Source organism: Pituophis catenifer, unplaced genomic scaffold (genome assembly GCF_029215685.1).
Source record: "Pituophis catenifer annectens isolate HBS135680 unplaced genomic scaffold, rPitCat1.0.hap2 SCAF_7, whole genome shotgun sequence".
Classification (NCBI taxonomy): Eukaryota; Metazoa; Chordata; class Lepidosauria; order Squamata; family Colubridae; genus Pituophis; species Pituophis catenifer.
In genome coordinates this window covers 51,563,228-51,584,133 of record NW_027256887.1, presented here as the reverse complement: position 1 = coordinate 51,584,133, position 20,906 = coordinate 51,563,228, and the positions used below count along the sequence as shown (strand labels likewise).

At 36.2% G+C, this 20,906-nt stretch overlaps 1 protein-coding gene across 1 annotated transcript in view; it reads right to left on the bottom strand.

Annotated features, from left to right (window-relative positions):
• Positions 1-13,888: 13,888 nt before the first annotated feature.
• NTS (neurotensin) overlaps positions 13,889-20,906 on the bottom strand; it is a 29,964-nt gene continuing 22,946 nt past the window's right edge. Inside the window, exons 6-7 of the mRNA XM_070947884.1 lie at positions 14,954-15,175; positions 13,889-14,124 (exon numbers count right to left, since the gene is read on the bottom strand). Coding sequence (XP_070803985.1) covers positions 13,975-14,124; positions 14,954-15,175 — 372 coding nt within the window. The 3' untranslated portion in view covers positions 13,889-13,974. The remainder of the gene's footprint in view (positions 14,125-14,953; positions 15,176-20,906) is intronic.

Here is a 20,906-nt window from a genome sequence, read left to right as displayed (position 1 = left end):
CATCCCATAAAATAAAGCCTTATCAGGATTTCCTAATACCACATTTATGCTGTTAGTTTGAAAGATAAGCAACAACTTTCCCAAAGATAAATATCTAGGTTACTATTTTCTATTTCAGAATTGGGGTTTTGATATTTGTGAGTCTGTTTCTTAGAACTCCTTCTGTTAAAGGCAGAGTACAGGTAGTCTTCAACTTACAACCTATCATTCAGCGACCATTTGAAATTAAAACAGCATTGGAAAAAAGTGACTTACAACCTGTCTCTGCATTTAAGTCTAGTGCAGCATCTTTTTGGTCATGTGAACAAAATTTGGACACTTAGCAACTGGTATATATTTACAATGGTTGCAGCATCCTGGCATCATGTGATCACCATATGCAACCTTACCAGCCGCTTTCCAACAAGCAAAGTCAATGGGAAAAACTGGATTTGATTAATGAGTCCATGATTCACTAAACAACTGCAGTAATTCATTTAACAACTATGGCAAAAAGGTTATAAAATCGGGCACAATTCACTTGACAACTGACTCACTTTGCAATGAAAATTCTGGTCCCAGTTGTGTCGTAAATCAAGGACTATTTGTATTTAGTCCCGTTCATTCCATAGCTGTCACAATGTCACTTGGCACACCTACGAGAGTTACTAGTAGAGAACAAAGAGAGGTCTGATGCCAATTGTAAACTCCTACTATATTGGAAGAACTAAGAACTGGTTTAAAGAGAAAAGAGAGAATGTAAGAGAACAAAGCAAGGGACTTAAAATTATCCTGCTTTTAGCATATGGACGACAGACTAAGCAGGACCTAAACTGCTTGATTGCAGTTGTCCATGCTGTGCCTTGCAGCTGCGTTGTGCAAACCTTCATTTTGGAATTCTAATCAGTAGATTTTCCAAATAGGAAAGTGGAATAATTGAATCAAACGTTATTGAACTGATTTGACAATTGTATTACACTGTTAGCTGGGATACATCAACAATTCAAATCTACTGTTTCTATACAACTATGCAAACATCATACTTGTCCATTTTTAATTATGGATCTCCTGTATTTATTCTTACAACACTAACTACAGTGTACTTATAATTGGATACTAGACAGCCTGTGATGCATTGAGTCGTCATTTCAGTCAGTTACTTACCTAAAACAAAAAAACAGAATGACCATGGGTAGGCAAAAAAGGAGTGGGAACAGGGCTGACCTCCGACTTCGTGTGAGCTTCCCTACTGAGTTTCATTGTAGGAAGCTGGCAGGAACATTAAAAATCTTCCTTCCTTCCTTCCTTCCTTCCTTCCTTCCTTCCTTCCTTCCTTCCTTCCTTCCTTTCTTCCTTTTTTGCTGGCTGAGGAACTCTGGGAGTTGAAGTTCACAAGTCTTAAAGTTGCCAAGGTTAGAGACCCCTGGTCTAGGCAACAACTCTTCCCCCTGCTCCCAAGATCATTCACACATAACGTTACATCTTAAGAAGCAACACTTATGTCAAATAATTTCATGAGGATTCACAATAGTATGCAGAAATCTTGCAAATTTTGGGAAGTAGCCAGATCACGATGCTGCTTGGAATCAGAAAAAAATATCAGATTTAATGCAGCTCCTCTAATAGCTCATATATTGTTGTAAACTTAGTTCATAACAATTGAAATAAGTTTTTACATTTGAATGTTGTCTCAGAATTTTCCATTTTGTTTTTCCACATGAAGTTTAGAGTTAGAGTAACACCTAGTGGCCACTGAAAGCCTTGTTTATTGCAAAAGGAATTCAGAATTTTTGCTTTGCTTGTTTGCCTTTCATAGAAATTTGACAGAGCATAATTAAGGCTTTATTCTTTATGGCTTTATATGCAAAATTAATAAATGAGAGTCCATAATACACATTCTGAATTATTTCAATTACTTTTTCTCCTATTAAAATATAGCATAGCATACTTGCATTATTTCAGAACTAGAAATAGGGACATGATAGAAGAATCAGCTAAACATGCCATCAGAAGTATGTCCCATCCATGGCCAAAGGAGTTACTAATTTAAAATGTCATCCCCACATCCACAAGATACTGAGAAGCTTGCAAAGGTCTTTACAAGCTGGGCCAATTAATTTTTAACTCTATTGCCGCTCCAGAGAAAATAGCATGAAGATAGTTTCTCAGTGTTTCTTCTGCGGTTGCTAAATAAATAGTTTAGACTTGCTGGGAAGGTCATTACTTTCTTGGTTCAGAAAAACTCACAACATTTGCAGGAAACTACAGTGGTGATATGGACAAATGTAACCATTATATCTCTCATTTAAAGTGAAAATCTTTGTGTAGCATTTTAATGAAATAGTTGCAGGTCTGACTACCAATTGCTTAAGTGTTGGTATTCACTTATTGCCAGTGATTTGTTGGATGTGATGTACTAAAAAACCCTACATGAAAATAGTAAACATGCATTATTTAGCATTGAGTGGAGTCATTAAACAAATTTGTCTTATCATGCACCCACACAAAAAACACACATTGCAACCTGTTAGCTTCACCTATCTTTCTTGCAAACTTCTAATTTGTTATATATCCTCAGGGTGGTTTTTCTTTGAGATACAAGCTTTCTTCTTTATGTAGTAAGTCTTATAATATCCACAAGATGGCGGTCTAATATTAAACATAGCATTGATTCTCTTTAGATAGTTTCAACTGGCTTCTGAAAAAGCTCTTGAAAAACAAAAGATGCAATTATTTTACTTCTCAAATACCATGTACTTGAAGATCAAGTGTGATTTTCCTCTTTCTGCTTATTTGTCATTCTGGAAATCATTGTGCTTAGTTTCTTCAGCATTAACAATTCCTTCATCCCCACTCCAATGAAAAAGAAAGGGAAAACCTTTCAGTTGCCTAGCGATTTGGAGTCCACTTGCAGTTGTTGAAGAAAATCAATAATTAACAAACTCTTGCTGGTTTTCCCCAGAAGCAACTGCAAACCACTAAGCTATATCTGTTGAGAACATCTATAGTTTATGAACAAGGAAGACGGGGAGGGGAGAGGGAAGCTGCTGCCAAAAGTCAAACAAATACAGAATGACTTTCACAATCACCACTACAACAAACTGTGCAGTAATTTCAGCCATATTACACCTGAGTGGAAAATAATTCCTGTCAACTTTCTACTAGAGTGGAACTTACAGAAACTCAGAGGTGTAAAGCTGCTTTCAAACTGGTGCAGAACCATCATGTAGAAAGGCCAAAAGACAACCTTCCTTATGTTCTTTGTTATCAGAATGGTGGCCTTTACTTTTACTTAGTTCTTTTTATTTTAAATTATTATTATTATTATTTACTTTATTGATTAAACATGAAACTCAGTCAACTGAACATTCAAAAATGCATCACAAATACCATTGACTGGTGCTAATGGTTGATACAGGTGGCTGCCAGCGTCCTAGGTATCAACAAACTACCATCTTGAGATGTACGATGTTCCAAGTAGTGCAGTTTTTTGCAGTTTCACTGGTGTTATTGCAGGAAGCTGCAATTTGTTGATGTATGTTATAAAATTCTTGGACATGGTACCAAGTACCCTGATGACAATGGGTATCACTGTTACATGTTTCATCCATAGCTGTGTAGTTTCGATGGCCAGATTGTGATATTTCATGATTTTTTCCAATTTTTTTCTTCAACTCTGGCATCTCCTGGTACCACGATGTCAATAAATTGTACGTTTCAGTTTTCAACAACTGTGATATCTGGCGTGTTGCGTTCCAAGTGACAATCCGACTGTATTCGAAAGTTCCACAAGATCTTCACCTTCTCATTTTCTATAACTTTTTCCACTTTATGTTCCCATGACTTTTTGGATACAGGAAAGTCGTATTTTTTACATAATGACCAGTGGAATTATTATTATTATTATTATTATTATTATTATTATTATTATTATTATTATTATTATATCTTTAGTGAGATTCACAGCCTTTGAGCTGGTTAATAGCTCAGCAGCTCGAGTCCTAACCAAGGACCTAGGAACTGTTAAGGTATCGTCGGAGGATGTAAGCTGTTCCGAGTAAGGTGGTTTTTTGTAGAGTCAAAATGTTCAAGTCTGGCAAATTTAGAATTTCTAAATAGCGGGGTAGCCCTTTGGGTATTGCTCCGAGGGCTCCAATTACAATTGGGACAACACACGATTTCTTTTTCCACAGTCGCTCAATTTCAATTTGCAAGTCCCGGTATTTTGTGATTTTTTCTTGCTGCTTATCTTCAATCCGTGCATCACCAGGTATTGCAATGTCAATGAACCATACTTTTTTCTTTTCAACTATTGTTATGTCAGGTGTGTTGTGGACCAAGTGCCTGTCAGTCTGAATTCTAAAGTCCCACAAGATCTTGAGTTTCTCATTCTCTAAAACTTTCTCAACCTGATGTTCCCAGTGGTTTTTGCTGTACTCAAATCCAAACTTCTGGCACAATTTCCAGTGAATGATCTTAGCAACACGGTCATGGCGTTGTAGGTAGTCAGTTTGTGAAATTTTGCTGCACCCACTGATTAGGTGGTCTATATTATTATTATCATTATTATTATTATTATTATTATTATCATCATCATCATCATCATCATCATCACCATTAATGGTGAACATCGGATTTTATTGGAATTTACACAGTGATTAGAGAGTCCTATATATAATTTTTAGAGATCTCTAGGCTTTAAGTCACAAAATGTATTCTCTCATGCAATATTTACTACAGTATATACACAATTGTTGCAAATGTATAAAGATGAAATAATCTCTGCTTAGATTGATATCAGCTTAAATTCTTGTTCATATTGGCCACTGTGTTCCTTTTCACTTCAATTCATACATTACTATTCAAGTACTGCAAAGTCTGAGATCATGATATTGATATCAATTGATATAAATAATACCATTACTGTATATCATTAAATATATCCAGGTCAATCACTGGGTATGTTTATACAGTTGCATGCAAACATTTTGACATCTCCTGTCAAACTGTGTGTTTCAATGAATCCTTAGGTGAGCAGAAGCTGGCAGAACTTCTCCATGATATGAAGTCAAAAATAGTATGTTGATCACAAATAGCAAAACCAAAATACATCCAAGTGTCATATTTCAAGAATGGAGTTTCTTAGAAAGAATAGATTGATGGGAAAGGAAAATGACATGTGCTTCATAGACTGCTTTGGGCCATTGAATATATTCCTCCAGATACTGATTTAATTCTTGCTGCCTATGGAGCAAGATGACTAGTTTCAGTTTCAACATAAAATTACATAATAATTAACAGTAATACAATTGTTAACAGATACTATTTGTGATCAACACATTTTATATAAACCTGAAAAGATCTGAACATCAAGTTCTCCCTGGAGTGATTTTGTTTTCTGAATTTGTAAACTACTATCCAGCTAGATATAGGTGAGAGTTGGACAAAAAATTGCCAGAGAAATAGCAGGCAAAGCAGGCAAAGCAGGCAAAGCACAGAAGGGGTAAGAGAAGGCAGGAGCTGCTCCGGGTAGCCATTTTGGGCACCGCACGGGGTTACATTTAGAGTATAAGACACACCCAAATTTTCAGCCTCTTTTAGGAGGGGAAAAAAGTGTGTCTTATACTCTGAAAAATACGGTAATTCATTAATTTTATTCTCTTTAATATTTCCATTCTTTCATGGTGGTTCACAGTTAAAAGCATAACAAGAAAATTGATTAAGCCATTAAAATTAATACTAAAATGAAAGCAATCAACAGTCTTGCCATTATCTCTCTCATTCTGCCTTTCCAGTGGCAGCTGTTATGGCTTCAACATTAGGGAGAGTCTCTCTTTCTTTCATCCACCCCCACTGTGTAAGACTGAGCTGCATAAAAATGTAAATATACAAATAATAATAATAATAATAATAATAATAATAATAATAATAATAATAATAATAATAATAATAATAGCAGGCTATATTATCTGGATTGAGGGATTGTCATATCTATCTCAATTTCTCCCATATTCTACTTTTAATAATTATTCCTACCCTGTTTATGAAGATATTTGGGAAAACTTATTAAAAAAAGAAATGAACATTTTTTCTTTATTTAAAATGTATTTTTATTTTGTTTGAAAAAAGATTAAAATACAAAATACAGAACTCTCCCCAAAAAAAGAATCGAAAAAAACCTAAAACTAAAACATACAAAACAATTAAAAAAGAAAAGTGTGCATTAAAAAAACCTAACACATATAGACATAATATTCCCCCTAGCTGAATACTGATTAATAGATTCTAATGTTGTACAAAGGAACATCTGACAAAAAAATCTGACAAATAAATAAATAAATAAATAAATAAATAAATAAATAAATAAACATCCTCATTGATTTTTGCTCAAAGTTGCCATCTAAAGCTTCAGTTCAAGAAATTCTCCCTTTTGATGGTTTATAAAGAGTGACAGAAAAGCAGAGCTCGCAAAGCATAGGATTTCAAACAGACTCAATGTTAACTTTTATTATTGCTTTCATCATATTCACGATGAGCCTTTGTAGAGTGTGGTGTTATAAAACTGTACTATGTAACTACAGACAGAGGAAAAAAAGAAAAGCTGTGGTACCAAAAACTCTTGGGTTCATAGATGCCAATGTATGTATATCCTAATAGGGGCTTGCCTGCTCTCTAGGCTTCTAATCCTGTCTGATTGGAGTTGAAATCTTTAAACAACAAACCAGGAAAAGCAGAAAGCTTACTCTAGTAGGAATCAATGCCAAGTGGCAGAAAACTCAATTTAAATTGCAAAAAGAATAAATCCATTCAGAACTGGAAGAATGTGACATTTAGCCAGTATGGTCTGGAAAAACTAGACAAGAAGGCAGATGATTAAACAAATGTAAAACAAGACAGTTTTGAACAAAGTATTCTTAAGTGTTGAATTATTCATCTAGAAAATATATAGAAGTATTTGGCAGCTCCACAACAGACCAAAAAAAAATTGTAAACAACATTTATTCATAAATGAAATTAAATTCACATCCAGAAAACTGGAATGTTTACATAATGAAAATAAAACTTGCCCGGTTCAATCTCCAAAATACTACAGTGATCTAATTTTTCTTCTATTTCTTACCAATTATACATAATGTGGGGGAAAAAATAGGCACATTATTTTCCTTGTTCCTTTCTCAGAATAGAAAAATTCAGAGTGAACAGATTGATGGGCAGTATTGATCAACCTTTGATATCTGCTACTATCAAATTAATATTTGAAGGGTAAGCAACATTTGTGATGAGTTGTTAACTTATCAAAATTGTAGCTGTCTCATCTATGTTATTGCAGCATACTTTTCATGGGCAATCCAAGAAGACCACTCAAAAGCTGCAATTAATCTAGAATGTGGGAGTGCATTAATTATTAGCCTATCTTGGTTTACCCATGTAACACAACTACTGTGTGAGCTGTACTGTTTATCAAGGGGCCTCTGGGTAAAATTCAAAGTGCCAGTGATTCCCTATGCCATTCTACATGACACAGACCAAGGATATTACAACACCTTCTGCCTCCAATTATCTCTGCTTGTCTTATTAGACCCAAGAGAGTTGGATGCTTTGGATCCCATCAAATAAATAGTGTAACATTATGTGGTCCAGGAAAAGTGTCTTCTCTGTCAAAGGGCTTACCTTATAGTACAGCCTCCCAGCCAAATAATGTGGCTTACTTTGATGCTGCCAACCTTTAAAAAGACTCCGAAGGCCTTGTTCTTACTGCAGGGTGCTATATGAGTCAGTTATAACTATATATGGGTCTGGCCCAGTGGAGGGTTGCCTCCGGTTTGGACCAGTTCGCAAGAACCTGTAGTAAAACCAGCAGGAAGCTCCACCCACTGACCCAGATGTCATCATAGGTGATCTGTGCATGTGCAGAAGTGCGTGCACGCAATGCGAACCAGTAGTAAAGGTAAGTAGAAGCCACCCCTGGTCTGGCCCTCAGTGCCATCATGCTTTATTTTATGTTTCTTTATTTTATCATTTGCATATGTAGCTGATTCTTCTAAATAGAGTCACATGGCAAGTGGGCAGCACATCAGTTGAGCAGAATTAAATAAATCTAATAAAACAAACAAACAAATCTGTTCAGCCCTTCCATGATGAAAAATAAAGCAGCTATTTGACTTGGTGACTTGGGATGAATTTTGAATTGCAACCAAATGCCATTCATTGGGCTTCTCATCTCTTGCCTGGAATTGCTGCTTTATTGTGCCAAAGGCAAGCTGCCAAAGTGACAACCCTACCCAAACCATCTCTGAGTTGTTTTACAAATCTTACAGAAAGATGCCCATAGAGCCCAAAATAAGTAGCAGCGATGATGCCACTGAAGAATGGCTATCAAAGGTATGAAAAGGATAGTATGCAGATTCTTAGTCCACAGAGATTCTTGCAAAAAGATCCAGAATAATAGAAGCTGATTTTGACAAAACACTTTTTTCCATTACTTTACTTACCAATGATAATAGCAGCAGCAGCTGGACAAGAGCCATGTGAAGAAGAGGGAAAGATTGCACTGTATGTAGATATTTCAAGATTTAGTTTAAGTTTATTATATTTTATAACAAAATTTGTGTGTATGTGTGTGTTAAAAGGAATAGAATGTGTGTGATAAAAAAGAATGGAAACAACTGTTATTTTAAGTTTGTTTGTTTGTCTGTTTGTTTGTTTTATTAGATTTATATACCGCCCTACTCCCGAAGGACTCAGGGCGGTGAACAGGCACCAAATAAAATATATAGATACAAAAGTTAAAAGACATAAGTCTTTTCCAATTATTTCAACACCAACTTGCTTATTGCTTAAAGCTGGGCCAGTGGTGAAATCCATTTTTTTTTAACTACCGGTTCTGTGGGCGTGGCTTGGTGGATGTGGTGTAACTTGGTGGGCATGTCAGGGGAAGGAAACTGTAAAATCCCCATTCCCTCCCCACTCTGGGGCCAGCCTGAGGTGGTATTTGCCGGTTCTTCAAGCTACTCAAAATTTCCGCTACTGGTTCTCTGAACTGCTCAAAATTTCTGCTACCGGTTCTCTAGAACCTGTCAGAACCTGCTGGATTTCACCCCTGAGCTAGCATTAGTGATTCCAGTGGGGGTTGGGATATTATTATGTTAAGGTCAAAGTAATCTCTGAAAATGGTTGTTGGCAACTTCTTAAGGAAGAATCAGAGATGCTACTTCTATTTGATATGTCCAGACTTGTTTCTACTCAAATAGTTCTAGATTGCTGAAGTTATGAGTTTTGCAAAAGCCATGGGTTTTCTAGTTAGCACACATAAATAATCTTTGAGTACACTGCAGTAGACCAGGTTTCTTAACCAGAAGAACATATATTATTAATGGTCAATTAACTTCACAACCAAATTATAAAAGGACACGAGAGAAGAATAGAAGAACAGAGGTGGAGGACAAAGCAGTAAGTCTCCAATAGAATATCCAGGGGCAAAATGGAACGGAGTAGTTCTGGAAAGACTTCCTTGAAGACAGGAACTGAAGCAGATTCTGAAAGATCTGAGTTTATCAGCTAAAATAAAATAATATAAAGTGCTAGAAAGCGCTCTCTCTCTCTCTCTCTCTCTCTCTCTCTCTCTCTCTCTCTCTATCTATCTATCTATCTATCTATCTATCTATCTATCTATCTATCATCTCCCCTCCTCTCTCTTTGAGCTTATATGACGACTCTTCCCATAATAAACATTGCTTCAGCTCAATTTAGGTTTTACTTGTTATTTTACAGTTTTAGCAGTGAAAATTCTTACCAACAATAATGTTGTAATATTCATCTCCTTAAAATCTTACCATAACTGATAATTTTGATAAAACTGCTAATGTGTATTATGCACTTCTTTGAAAAAGTAGCCCTTTTGTTTTTAATCTTGAGGGTTTTTTAAGAAGGAAGGGAGGGAGGGAGGGAGGGAGGGAGGGAGGGAGAGGAGGGAGGGAGGGGAACATAAGTTTATGGAGAACTAAGATGATACCAAGATAATTAAAAGATATTGTGACATCATAGTGAGTGTTATACTTTTTCATATTTACGTCATGAAGTTGCATACAAAAGCAAAGTGTGAAAGTTGCAGATCCATGCTATATTTTGTTATTTCCCTCCCTTGCCACACTTTTGGTTGTGACACACAACCACAACCACACATGGTTGAGAATCAGTGTTGGAACACGTCCAACACGTCAGCACTATGAAAATTATGAAAAAGAGGAAAGCAATTTATTTGGCAATGCCATGTTTCTAACAAAAATTTTCAAAAGAATTCTACCTTTCATGCAAATATGCCTATAGATATTGTATATTTGCATACTCCAGAATTCCTGGCATATAAAAGTACAGGAGATTTCCTTTGTACTTTGAAAAAGAAGTATTCCTGGCAGAGACACTATTTAATTCATTGATCTTTGCAGAAGTGCTGCTTATGCCATCTAATTTGGTAACCCAACTATAAATAAATAAATAAATAAATAAATAAATAAATAAATAAATTTATTTCTATACCGCCCTTCTTCCGAAGGACTCAGGGCAGTGTACAGCCTATTAAAAGCACAAAGACAGACATCAATTAAAAATAATTAAAATTATTAAATAATTTTGGCTCAGATTTAAAACCCCAAAAATTTAAAACACCCAATTTAAAATCATTACATTGATAACCCGGTCTGGCGGAACAGCAGGGTCTTGAGGGCACAGTGAAATACATGGAGGTCGGAGATCTTACACATTTCCAGGGACAGTTCATTCCAAAGGGCAGGGGCTCCCACAGAGAAGGCCCTCCCCCTGGGTGTCACCAGCCGACATAACTTGGCCAATGGCACCCTGAGGAGACCCTCTCTGTGGGAGCGGACTGGCCGGTGGGAAGCTATTGGTGGCAGGAGTCGGTCTTGAAGGTACCCGGGTCCTATGCCATGGAGCGCTTTAAAGGTGGTGACCAGCACCTTGAATCGCACCCGAAAGACCACTGGGAGCCAGTGCAGCTCGCGCAGGAGGGGTGTCATGTGGGCACAATGAGTTGCGCCCATAATCACCCGCGTGGCCGCATTCTGGACCAGTTGGAGCCTCCGAATGCTCTTCAAGGGGAGCCCCATCTAGAGAGCATTACAGTAGTCCAGCCGGGAGATGACAAGGGCGTGAGTGACCGTGCACAAGGCGTCCCGGTCCAGAAAGGGCTGCAACTGGCGAATCAGGTGAACCTGATAGAAAGCCCCTCTGGCCACGGCCGTCATGTGCTCTTCTAAAGACAGCCATGTCTATGCCTCTGGTAACCCAATATATGTTTTATAAATGGAATATGCAAAGGACAAATACAAAATTTGTAGAGGAAGAATATTCAATAACTTAATGTTATTAAAGTTCAGTCAAGTTGAGGTATGAAGACAGTAGGAAGTGTAAAAAGGGGGCCTTTAGCATCTGGAAAAGATTAGTAGAGGTCCAGCATGTACCTATAAGATGGCAAAGAACAATGTGTGAGGAGAGGGAGACCATAGCTCTGCCTCCCAACTTTTTGGAATCCTAAAGCAGGGCTATAATTATATTTAATTCCCCACACACATATGGAGAGTGAAGAGAGAGAATGGAAGCAGAAGGCCCTTCGGAGGCAAATCTCTTCTATATTCATCTTTAACCATCTTCCCCTCAGTAGCCAAGATGTCTAAAATTTTAATGCAGGTTTTTGTGCCATATTTGGGGGAGGTGGAAATAAGACTACAAAGCAAAGCATTTTGTCTTCTGGAGGTCTTTTGCCTCTTTTACTATGTTAGGGAGAAAATGTAATTTTTATCTGCTACCAAACTTTAGTGGCTCAATATCCATGAAGCTTCAGAAGGACTCGCATGGCATGCAAGCCATCAATAGCCCATTCCTAGTGTAATAGCTTGTTCCTAATTATGCAACTGTTCTTTGCCTTGTACAAACTGCATAGTAAATTAGGGATTCATTTAAGCTGGTTCAGAACTCAAAATCTCTGTAACAAGTCCTGCATGGCTAATATAGGCCAGAAAAAAAAATCCATGCATTAGACTTTATAAATAAGGCATGCCACTTTTATAGTTTTTATAACCAATCAGAGGGTGTTTGAATAGAGATGAAAAACAGAGAGGGAAATGTCACATTTAAAAGACACAACTTTGCTACTGAACTGACACAACAACATTGTTAACTGAGGTTCGTCTTGATGCATTTTTATAATAGGAACCCCAAAGAAGGAGCAAGAAGATTCCTCAATTGTTAGTGTATGTATGTGTATCTATATCTGTATAATATCTTTTCTGACCTAGGCTCCCTTAAAAAGCAGGAAGCAGGAATTGGTCCCGGCAAAACCTCTTTAATTTACACGACTGTGGATTATTTTCATTCACAGTCAGCAAGGTTTGTCCAAACAGTTTTTCAAAGGAATATTTATCACACACCTTATCTCATTTGGCAAATTGCCACGTAACTTGTTTCCAAACGCAGAGTAAGGCAAAACTTGGCACAGAGTCTCTTAGAGTCACAAACAGAACTTTCCACTCTTGAAACCATCGAACCAATTAATTGTTTCCTGCAAAAGGCTCCTCCCCGTCTTTTGTTTCATATGGGAGGGGCCAATTATCTCCAAGGTGTGGTTTTACTCATAAGTCGACCCTGCTTTCTGAGTTGTTCTTGTCTTCTGGCAGCTCTGCGCATGCGCACACTGGGAATGGGCTCCAGCTGTTCCTCTGCCTCGCTGCTGTCTATCTCCCTCTCTGCCTCTGATGTAGAGCCCTCATCCGAGCTTTCCCCAGCCCCCAGGACTGGCCCATGTTCTTCCCCAACCTTCTCACTGTCTGATTCTTGTCTGCTGGCCTCCGGCAGGCCACAACAATATCTATCTTTTTTCTATATAATAAAAATTTAGGGCATTTTCTCCTTGTCTTTTCAAATCTGCCTTATATTTTGATAACAGGGAATCACATTTCCAATTTAAATGTCAAATTCTTAATCTACAATACGTCAAATGTCAAATTCTTTACCTACAAGCAATAAATACAAGCAGATAAAAAGTAAAGAGTTAAAAAAAATGAAACAGAAAGAATTGTCATGTTATGTTTGGTGTTAGTTGATACCTTGCTTTAACTGCTACAACAATACATTTGGTTAGAATTAGGTGGTTTTTCCTACTAGCTGTAGGGGAAAAAACCTGATGTTTAACCAATATGCCATTAATAGTATCCAAACTTTATATTCCATTTTTAACATCTTAAACTCTTCCATCTAACAAATGTCAAGTGGAGATAAATGCATGCAAGATAAGATCATAGCAATTAATTTAATATATTTAAGAATTATCCTTGTCAACCTATATATATGGAAGTCAGTGCCATTGAACAGAATGGATCTTTGTTACTCATGAATTGTGTTGATCAGTAAATATCTGATTTGTCAAATATTTAAATGTGCCTAACTTACTCTGAACAATGTTCATTATCTGTTCCATCACCTTATGCTGAAATGCAAGCAAATGAATTTGAATGGGATGTTATTAATTTATTAATTCTATATTATTTAATGCAAATACTCATTAATGATATTTTAAAATAATTTAAGTAATCATCTGTTTGCTTATGAAGACTGTATAGTATAGCACATAGCACATGATAGAATGGACAATTTTCATAGAACTATGCTTTCATACAAACTATGGTTTGTAGAAACAGGTATGCAGTATAGAGTAAATAGCATTGCCAATTCTTTAATATTATCAATGGCATACAATACATAATGCTTAGAAACTAGATTTATTTGTAAATGTATTTGTCCAGTTAATTTTAAGTAGGAAAAACATCACAATCAACTAACAACAATAGCAAAAAATACACAATTATGTTATCATCTTGATTGCGTTCCATAATATATTTCCACACATAAGATTTGAGGTTGAAATAAGGGAGACATAAAGCATAGTTAGTTATAAACTACATGTACATTATTTTAAAGGCTGAGTCAGTAATATGAATTCCTCTTCAAGATGTATGGCCGTCGGGCTTTGTTAGCATGTAACTGTCGTTTCAGAATGTATGGGGTTTTTCTCTTCATCAGATCTTTATCTTGACTTGCATTCTCTGGATCATAAATATCTTGTTGGAGCAACTGCTGGCAATAAGGAGAAAATATGGAATCATTATTTCCCCCGGAACATTTTTTTCTGTGAAGAATATTGTCCAAGTTCTCCTGAATTCTGTTACTTAACAGAAATAGGGATGAACATAGCAATATAATTTGAAAAAACAAGAACACAATGAGCAAAGCTTATAAAAAGGAAGAATTACGTTTCAGTATGATGACCTGGAGAATTAAGCTAATTTTAGCCATTCACTGTATTCTAAAGGAGAAGGAAGGAAGGAAGGAAGGAAGGAAGGAAGGAAGGAAGGAAGGAAGGAAGGAAGGAAGGAAGGAAGGAAGGAAAGAGAAAGAGAATGTAACAAAACCTGTTTTCTTAATAAGTTGCTTTTTCATTCATTTGTGCCTCTGTACTTTTACTTTTTTTATTATTAATACTGAATATATGCTTTTCAATATGTTTTCAATTGTAATGGGTAGCATATTGGTGCTTGAAGGGTAGGACACACATTTCCATACAAATAAAATTCTTTGGCACATTCTTAATAGCAGATTTTCTGAAGCCTTGCTTCACAAATGGATAACTATACTCTTGTGGTCTAAACAGGTCCTGAAACTTTATGTTAAGCTGAAGTCCTGTTAATTTGTCTTAGTAATTTAGCAGTAAAACTATGAATATGCTCTAAGAATAAAAATATCAAACTGCCTGTGCTTGCTAAAATGATAAGATTTCACTAGTATCTTGCTAAGTATGGTTCCAACTTATTATCCAAAAGAAAATAATTAACTACATGTACAGTATAAATTATTGTAATACAAACAAGATAATACAAAATAATAAGATGCTAATTGTTAATATTACCTCCCACTGCTGAAAGTTTCTGGTATGACAGACTTTTTGAAGCTGATACAGTGTCAACATTGCTTCCAAAGTGAAGCTCTCAGAAGTAGAAGCAAATGGTCTTCTCATCATAAAATCTTCTTCAGGATCACCTGTTTCTTCTTCTGGATTGTTCAGGTTGCTTATGAAGTCACAAATATTCCAAAGTATTAATTTCCACTGGGGTGATTTTGCTTTGTTTATCTGAAAAAGGCAAGATCCAGTGAGTAAATTATTTATCCTTCTACCCTGCTTCCCTCAAAATAAGACATCCCCTGATAATAAGCCCAATTGGGCTTTTGAGCGTATGGTAATAAAGCCAAGTGCGTATTTCAGGGTTCAAAAAAATATAAGACAGGGTCTTATTTTTGGGAAACCACAGTATCAGCAGAAGGATATTATAGAGGAATGGGAGGGAAATATAATTGAACTGCTATTATTTATTTTCAGAATCAAATGACAACTTTGGCATGGAAATAAGACCTTATAGGAAGAACCACATATATACATTAAGAAGGAGGAAACTATTCTATTGTAAGCCAAAAATGTATGAAGGTATATAAGAGTCAGGCTACATATAATCAGCAGGTTCTGATCAATTCTGGAGAACCGGTAGCGGAAATTTTGAGTAGTTCAGAGAACTGGTAAATACCACCTCTGACTGGCCCCACCTAGCTGATCGAGAGGAAATGGGTAGTAACCTTCCCCTGGAGGGGAATGGAGATTTTAGTATTCTTCCCCTGCCATGCCCAAGCCATGCCCACCAAGCCACGCCCACCAAGCCACGTCCACAGAACCGGTAGTCAAAATTTTTGAATCCCACCACTGGCTACATTACATATATTTTTTGTAAGGCAGCCTGTCTTTGCCTGTCCAGATTATTAGAGATTCCTTCCCTACTGGTATGGCAGTTGATGGTTTAAAAACTTTGTGTGTGTGTGTGTGTGTGTGTGTGTGTGCGTGTATTGCAGTTTGGACTACAGGAATTGCTGTCCTTGCTTCAGTGACTCTAAAGGGGAATAATGTCCTTATTGCTATCATTCAGGCTGACAATCAGAAATTATTGTTCATATGTAGTAATATTCTTCAACAGTTATGTAGTAACATTCTTCAACAGTGGATCATCCAAATGTGCTGAATTCACATTTGAATTCAGCACATTTGGAGCACATTCACATCCTGCTCTTCCTTGCCTCATGAAAACATTTTTTTTCCCACTTTACTTCAGACATTCATTCGGAAGTTTTCTTGATGACCTTTTCTGAGCTTATTTGAAAAGCACATAATACTACCGGTACTACTGCTAATATGATGTTTATGCCTATGTATATGTTTTTAGCCACATCACTCTACTGCAGAATGAAGGCCTCTGCACAGAAAGTTATGGACATGTTTCTACACTATAGCTCTAGTGTGGCACCTTAACCACTATACTACAATAGGTCTCATCCAGTGGTGGGATTCAAATAATTTAACAACCGGTTCTCTGCCCTAATGATTTCTTCCAACAACTAGTTCACCAAACTGCTCAGAAAGTTAACAACCCGTTCTCCCGAAGTGGTGCGAACTGGCTGAATCCCACCACTGGTTCTATCTATCTATCTATCTATCTATCTATCTATCTATCTATCTATCCATCCATCCATCCGTCCATCTCTCCCTCTCTCAAACATTCTTCCATTTTTCTGGTGCCATCCAGGAATTAACAGTTTCCACAGTGAAAACTGCTGGGGAAGGTGTTTTTAATGATATTTTCACCTGGGATTTGAATGAAACTTGTGAGAATAAGAAGCAGACTACCAGGACAATCAGCCTACAGACACACTAGTCAACAACCATATAATGAAATAAACTCATTCAAGTATTCTATGCACTAAAAATTATCTTTTTCTTTAAAAGAATTTGCATTCATTCAAACTGAATGAAAACTGATAGAAAAATGTATAAAATGTTTGACAGAACTAAATGAAATACATTTCTGCAAACTCCAGAATCTGGGTAGGAACACAACTGAAACTATTGTTCAAGTCATCTGTGGTATATAAAAATTACATTCCTTGATTCTAACAGTCATATCTAAGCTTCAATAGCTATAAATTCTGGATTTCTGATGATGCAGTTAGAACGAGTCCTATGCACAATTAATTAAGTCTTCAGATTATTAATAATGAATAATGCTGTAACTCAGAAAGATGAATTAATTATGAAAGAAAACTAGCAGGTTTCTTCCCTTCCTAGTTAATATATTTTCATCCACACCCTCCCCAATGCAAGGGGAGACTTCTGCACATGATGCAAAAAATAAACTCAGCCATATTTCTAATTAAGTATGGTTTGTTTTTTGTTTTTATACAAAATGATCATAGCTTTAAATAACTGGGGTTCATACTATGTGATTCACACTCATATCATCTTGTCTTTCCAACTCAGTAATAAGCAGTCATGTAAAAAGCTGATCCCCATAGCTGCTGAGCTCTAAACTAGCTCTAAACCATCATTCTGGAAAACTGTCTTGTTACCTGAGATAAATTTAGAAATTGAAGACATCTATATAAAGCAGATTATCTATGTGCCACTATATATGCTTTGCAGAGTGAATACACTTCAGTGAATCCAAAACTTAATTTTAGGTTAGAACTTTGCTTCTATTTTGAGTTGTTTCTTGGATTTGTCTGTTATTGCAATACATAATTTAATCATGGTGTCAACTAGCCTGCTAGGCAAGGACAAATTTGCATAACAATGTTTCGAAATGTCTTCCTTGATGATAGAAAATTGGCACAACATGGCAGAGAATTTGAATATGTCTCTCCTTTAATTTCAAAACAAGACATTAAATAATTAAATATTTCTGATGATCAAAAAAAAACAAAACCCTAGATGCTTTTTTTCATAATAAAATAAGACTACTCGATACAATGTGGGAAATATGCACTGATTGTGATTAATTTGAATATTTTAATTATTCAGCAGGTGTATTCTTGTCTATTGGCATGATAGGTTTGATGGCTAATAACACCCCTCTTTTTTTGGGAGTTTCAAGATAATCATATTCCACTGCTGGAATGGCCTGGGAATAGCCCAGACTTTAACTCAATTGAAAATCTATGGAGCCGACTAAAGAAACTTGTTAGTCAGAAGCGACCCAGCAATAAAACCCAGTTAATAGAAGCAATCATTCAATCTTGGTTTCACATTATAACAGCTGCAGAACTAAACTTGGTTCACTCCATGGGAAGACGTTGTAAGGCGTAATTCATGCTAAAAGTTACCCAACTAAGTATTAACTGACCTGATAATTTTTGTATATCTCATTTTTTCTACGTGTTTCACTTTTCTTCTATAAAGAGCCTTGATAGTACAGTGGTATACGCACCCTGTTATTAACACAGCTGCCTGCAATTTCTGCTGGTTCAAATCTCTCCAAGGCTCAAGGTTGACTCAGCCTTCCATCCTTTCTAAGGTAGGTGAAATGAGGACCCAGTTTGTGGGGGCAAAAAGCTGACTTTGTATAAAATATACAAAAGTATGAAGGCTATTGCTTAACGCATTGTAAGCCGCCCTGAGTCTCCGGAGAAGGGCGGCGTATAAATCAAATAAAAAAAAATAAATACTGTAACTGCTATTCTAATAGCAAATTCTTCATAAAAGTTATTGCATTACATTCTTGATTAAATTATCTTTTCATTGATATATAATTTTATGGTCCTACTAAAAAAAAAAAGTGGTGTTCTTAGCTAGTTTTAAAAAATATACTTTTCCCAAAAAGTTTCCACAATTTTGGCCACTATTGTATGTTCCAACACTTCATTGTGAAAAGGTAATGAGCCAGATTTTTTCTGAAGTAATATTGGCACCAAGCAGTTACATTAGTCATTTGTCTGCAAAAAAAGTTTCTAAGAGTATTTCACTCTTTCTTAATGCCATATCTCCCTCTTTCTTGGTCTTTCTCCTTGAACCCATAGTATGATATATAATCAATGTTATATTGGTTTAGTCACAATAATACATTATGTTTTATTTTGTCTTTTGCAGCATTCAGATCATGAATAAAGGGCATAGTATGAACATGTGACTCTCCCCAGCACTGACATTTTGTAAATCTCATAATTTTACAAGCGCCCAAAGTAGAACTGAGAGAAGGTCCCACATTAAAATGTAGTATTATTTCATTGGAATATAACTCAGAGAGTCCTCAAGTGGAATTGACTAGCAAAACTTTATCTGGATACACCTAATTTGTTCCAGATTGGCATCTACATGCATTTATCTGTGGCAAGCTTCTTATGAATCAATCTCCAAGTCAAATTGAAAAGATCATTACTAGTATAGACTAGAGAAATACCAATATTGAACTAACAATATTTTGAATTGTCAGTTATTTTAATATATAGTAAAATGACAAAGTTACAGACATATATTACAAGACATCAATAATGAGGCCATAAAATTAAGCTCAACTATTGGACAGCAGAAATCGGCAACCTTTTCAGAGGCAGGAACTATTGTGAGTTTGTTTGGAATATAATAAGGGCCCTCCCAATTAAAAACTATATGTAAAAATACTTTTTTAAAAAAGCAAATAAAATATTTAAAATAAAATAAATGAAATGGCTGAAATATCCTAATGTGCAATAGTGGTGAATATCCATAGTTCGGGTGTAGGATAAAGGTAAAGGTTCGGTCTCCAAGCTTGTGGGTTGGTTTCCGAATGCTTCAGTACCAGACTAGGTAACATGTTCAGTGAAGTTTACTAAATTCCACTGAAGATGTTACCTAGACTGGTAATGAAATGTTCAGAAACCAACTCACAAGCTCGGAGAACGAACCTTCACCACCATATTCTAATTTTCCATTCAAAAACATAGAATAATAAATTTGGCTATTTTTGAAATATTATTGTCATGTTTTAATTATAATCTGTAAGATGACCCATTGCTGAGTTTTCCTCTTGAAGCTTCCACCTTCTAGACACATCTAGCCTTTGTTCTATATTCATTCTTGCTTCTCCCTTATATTCTGAATGAGATATGATAGTTCTGCCTAGTGTCCTATTTCTTACTAAATTATGAAGAGATATCTTTCCAATATGCAAAAGATGAGCAAAATACATTTTAGCTCAGTATAGCAGTAAGTTTTTCAACAACTTTGTAAATTATTCTGTTCGTTGTTGTTTTAGGTGCTGTTTCCTCCCCCACCCCACCCCCACCCCAGAAAGAATGAACAATTATAATCCAGGCATTATAATAATGACTGAAGTAATTTATATTGTTTGCAAATAATAAATGGGTAAGTTTAGACTGCATTTAATAGTATAATTCCCTTGCCACAATCAAACCTCAGAAGTGTGAGGTCTTTTCAGGAGCCTGAGTGGCGTAGGAGGCTAATGCCTGCTACTAAGGCAGCATTTGACATCCAGCTGCCTGCAATTACTGCGAGTTCAATTCTCACCAGGCTCAAGGTCAACTCAGCCTTCCATCCTTTCTAAGGTCGGTAAAATGAGGACCCGGTTTGTGGGGGCAATAAACTGACTTTGTATAAAATATACAAAAGTATGAAGGCTATTGCTTAACGCATTGTAAGCCGCCCTGAGTCTCCGGAGAAGGGCGGCATATAAAAATAAAAATAAAAAAAAATGTATCATTATTTATCGCAAGAACTGCAGGAAATGGCTGGGAAAATGAACTTTTTAATATCTTCCACAAGCTCTCACCTCCAACTTAAGCTATTCTCTCATAAGCAATTCAGTTTTAGTTCCCATCACCACCATTACCACCTCTTTAACCCTGAATCCAATGACACAATCAATTATAAAAAGGAAAATTTCACAGCAATGTCCTCTGTCTAAAGTCATTTGCATCAAAAAGACGGGATGCAAAAATGTTGGGAACTCATCTTGCTTCATCTTTTTCAATCTTCCCTTTCTTTTACAGAA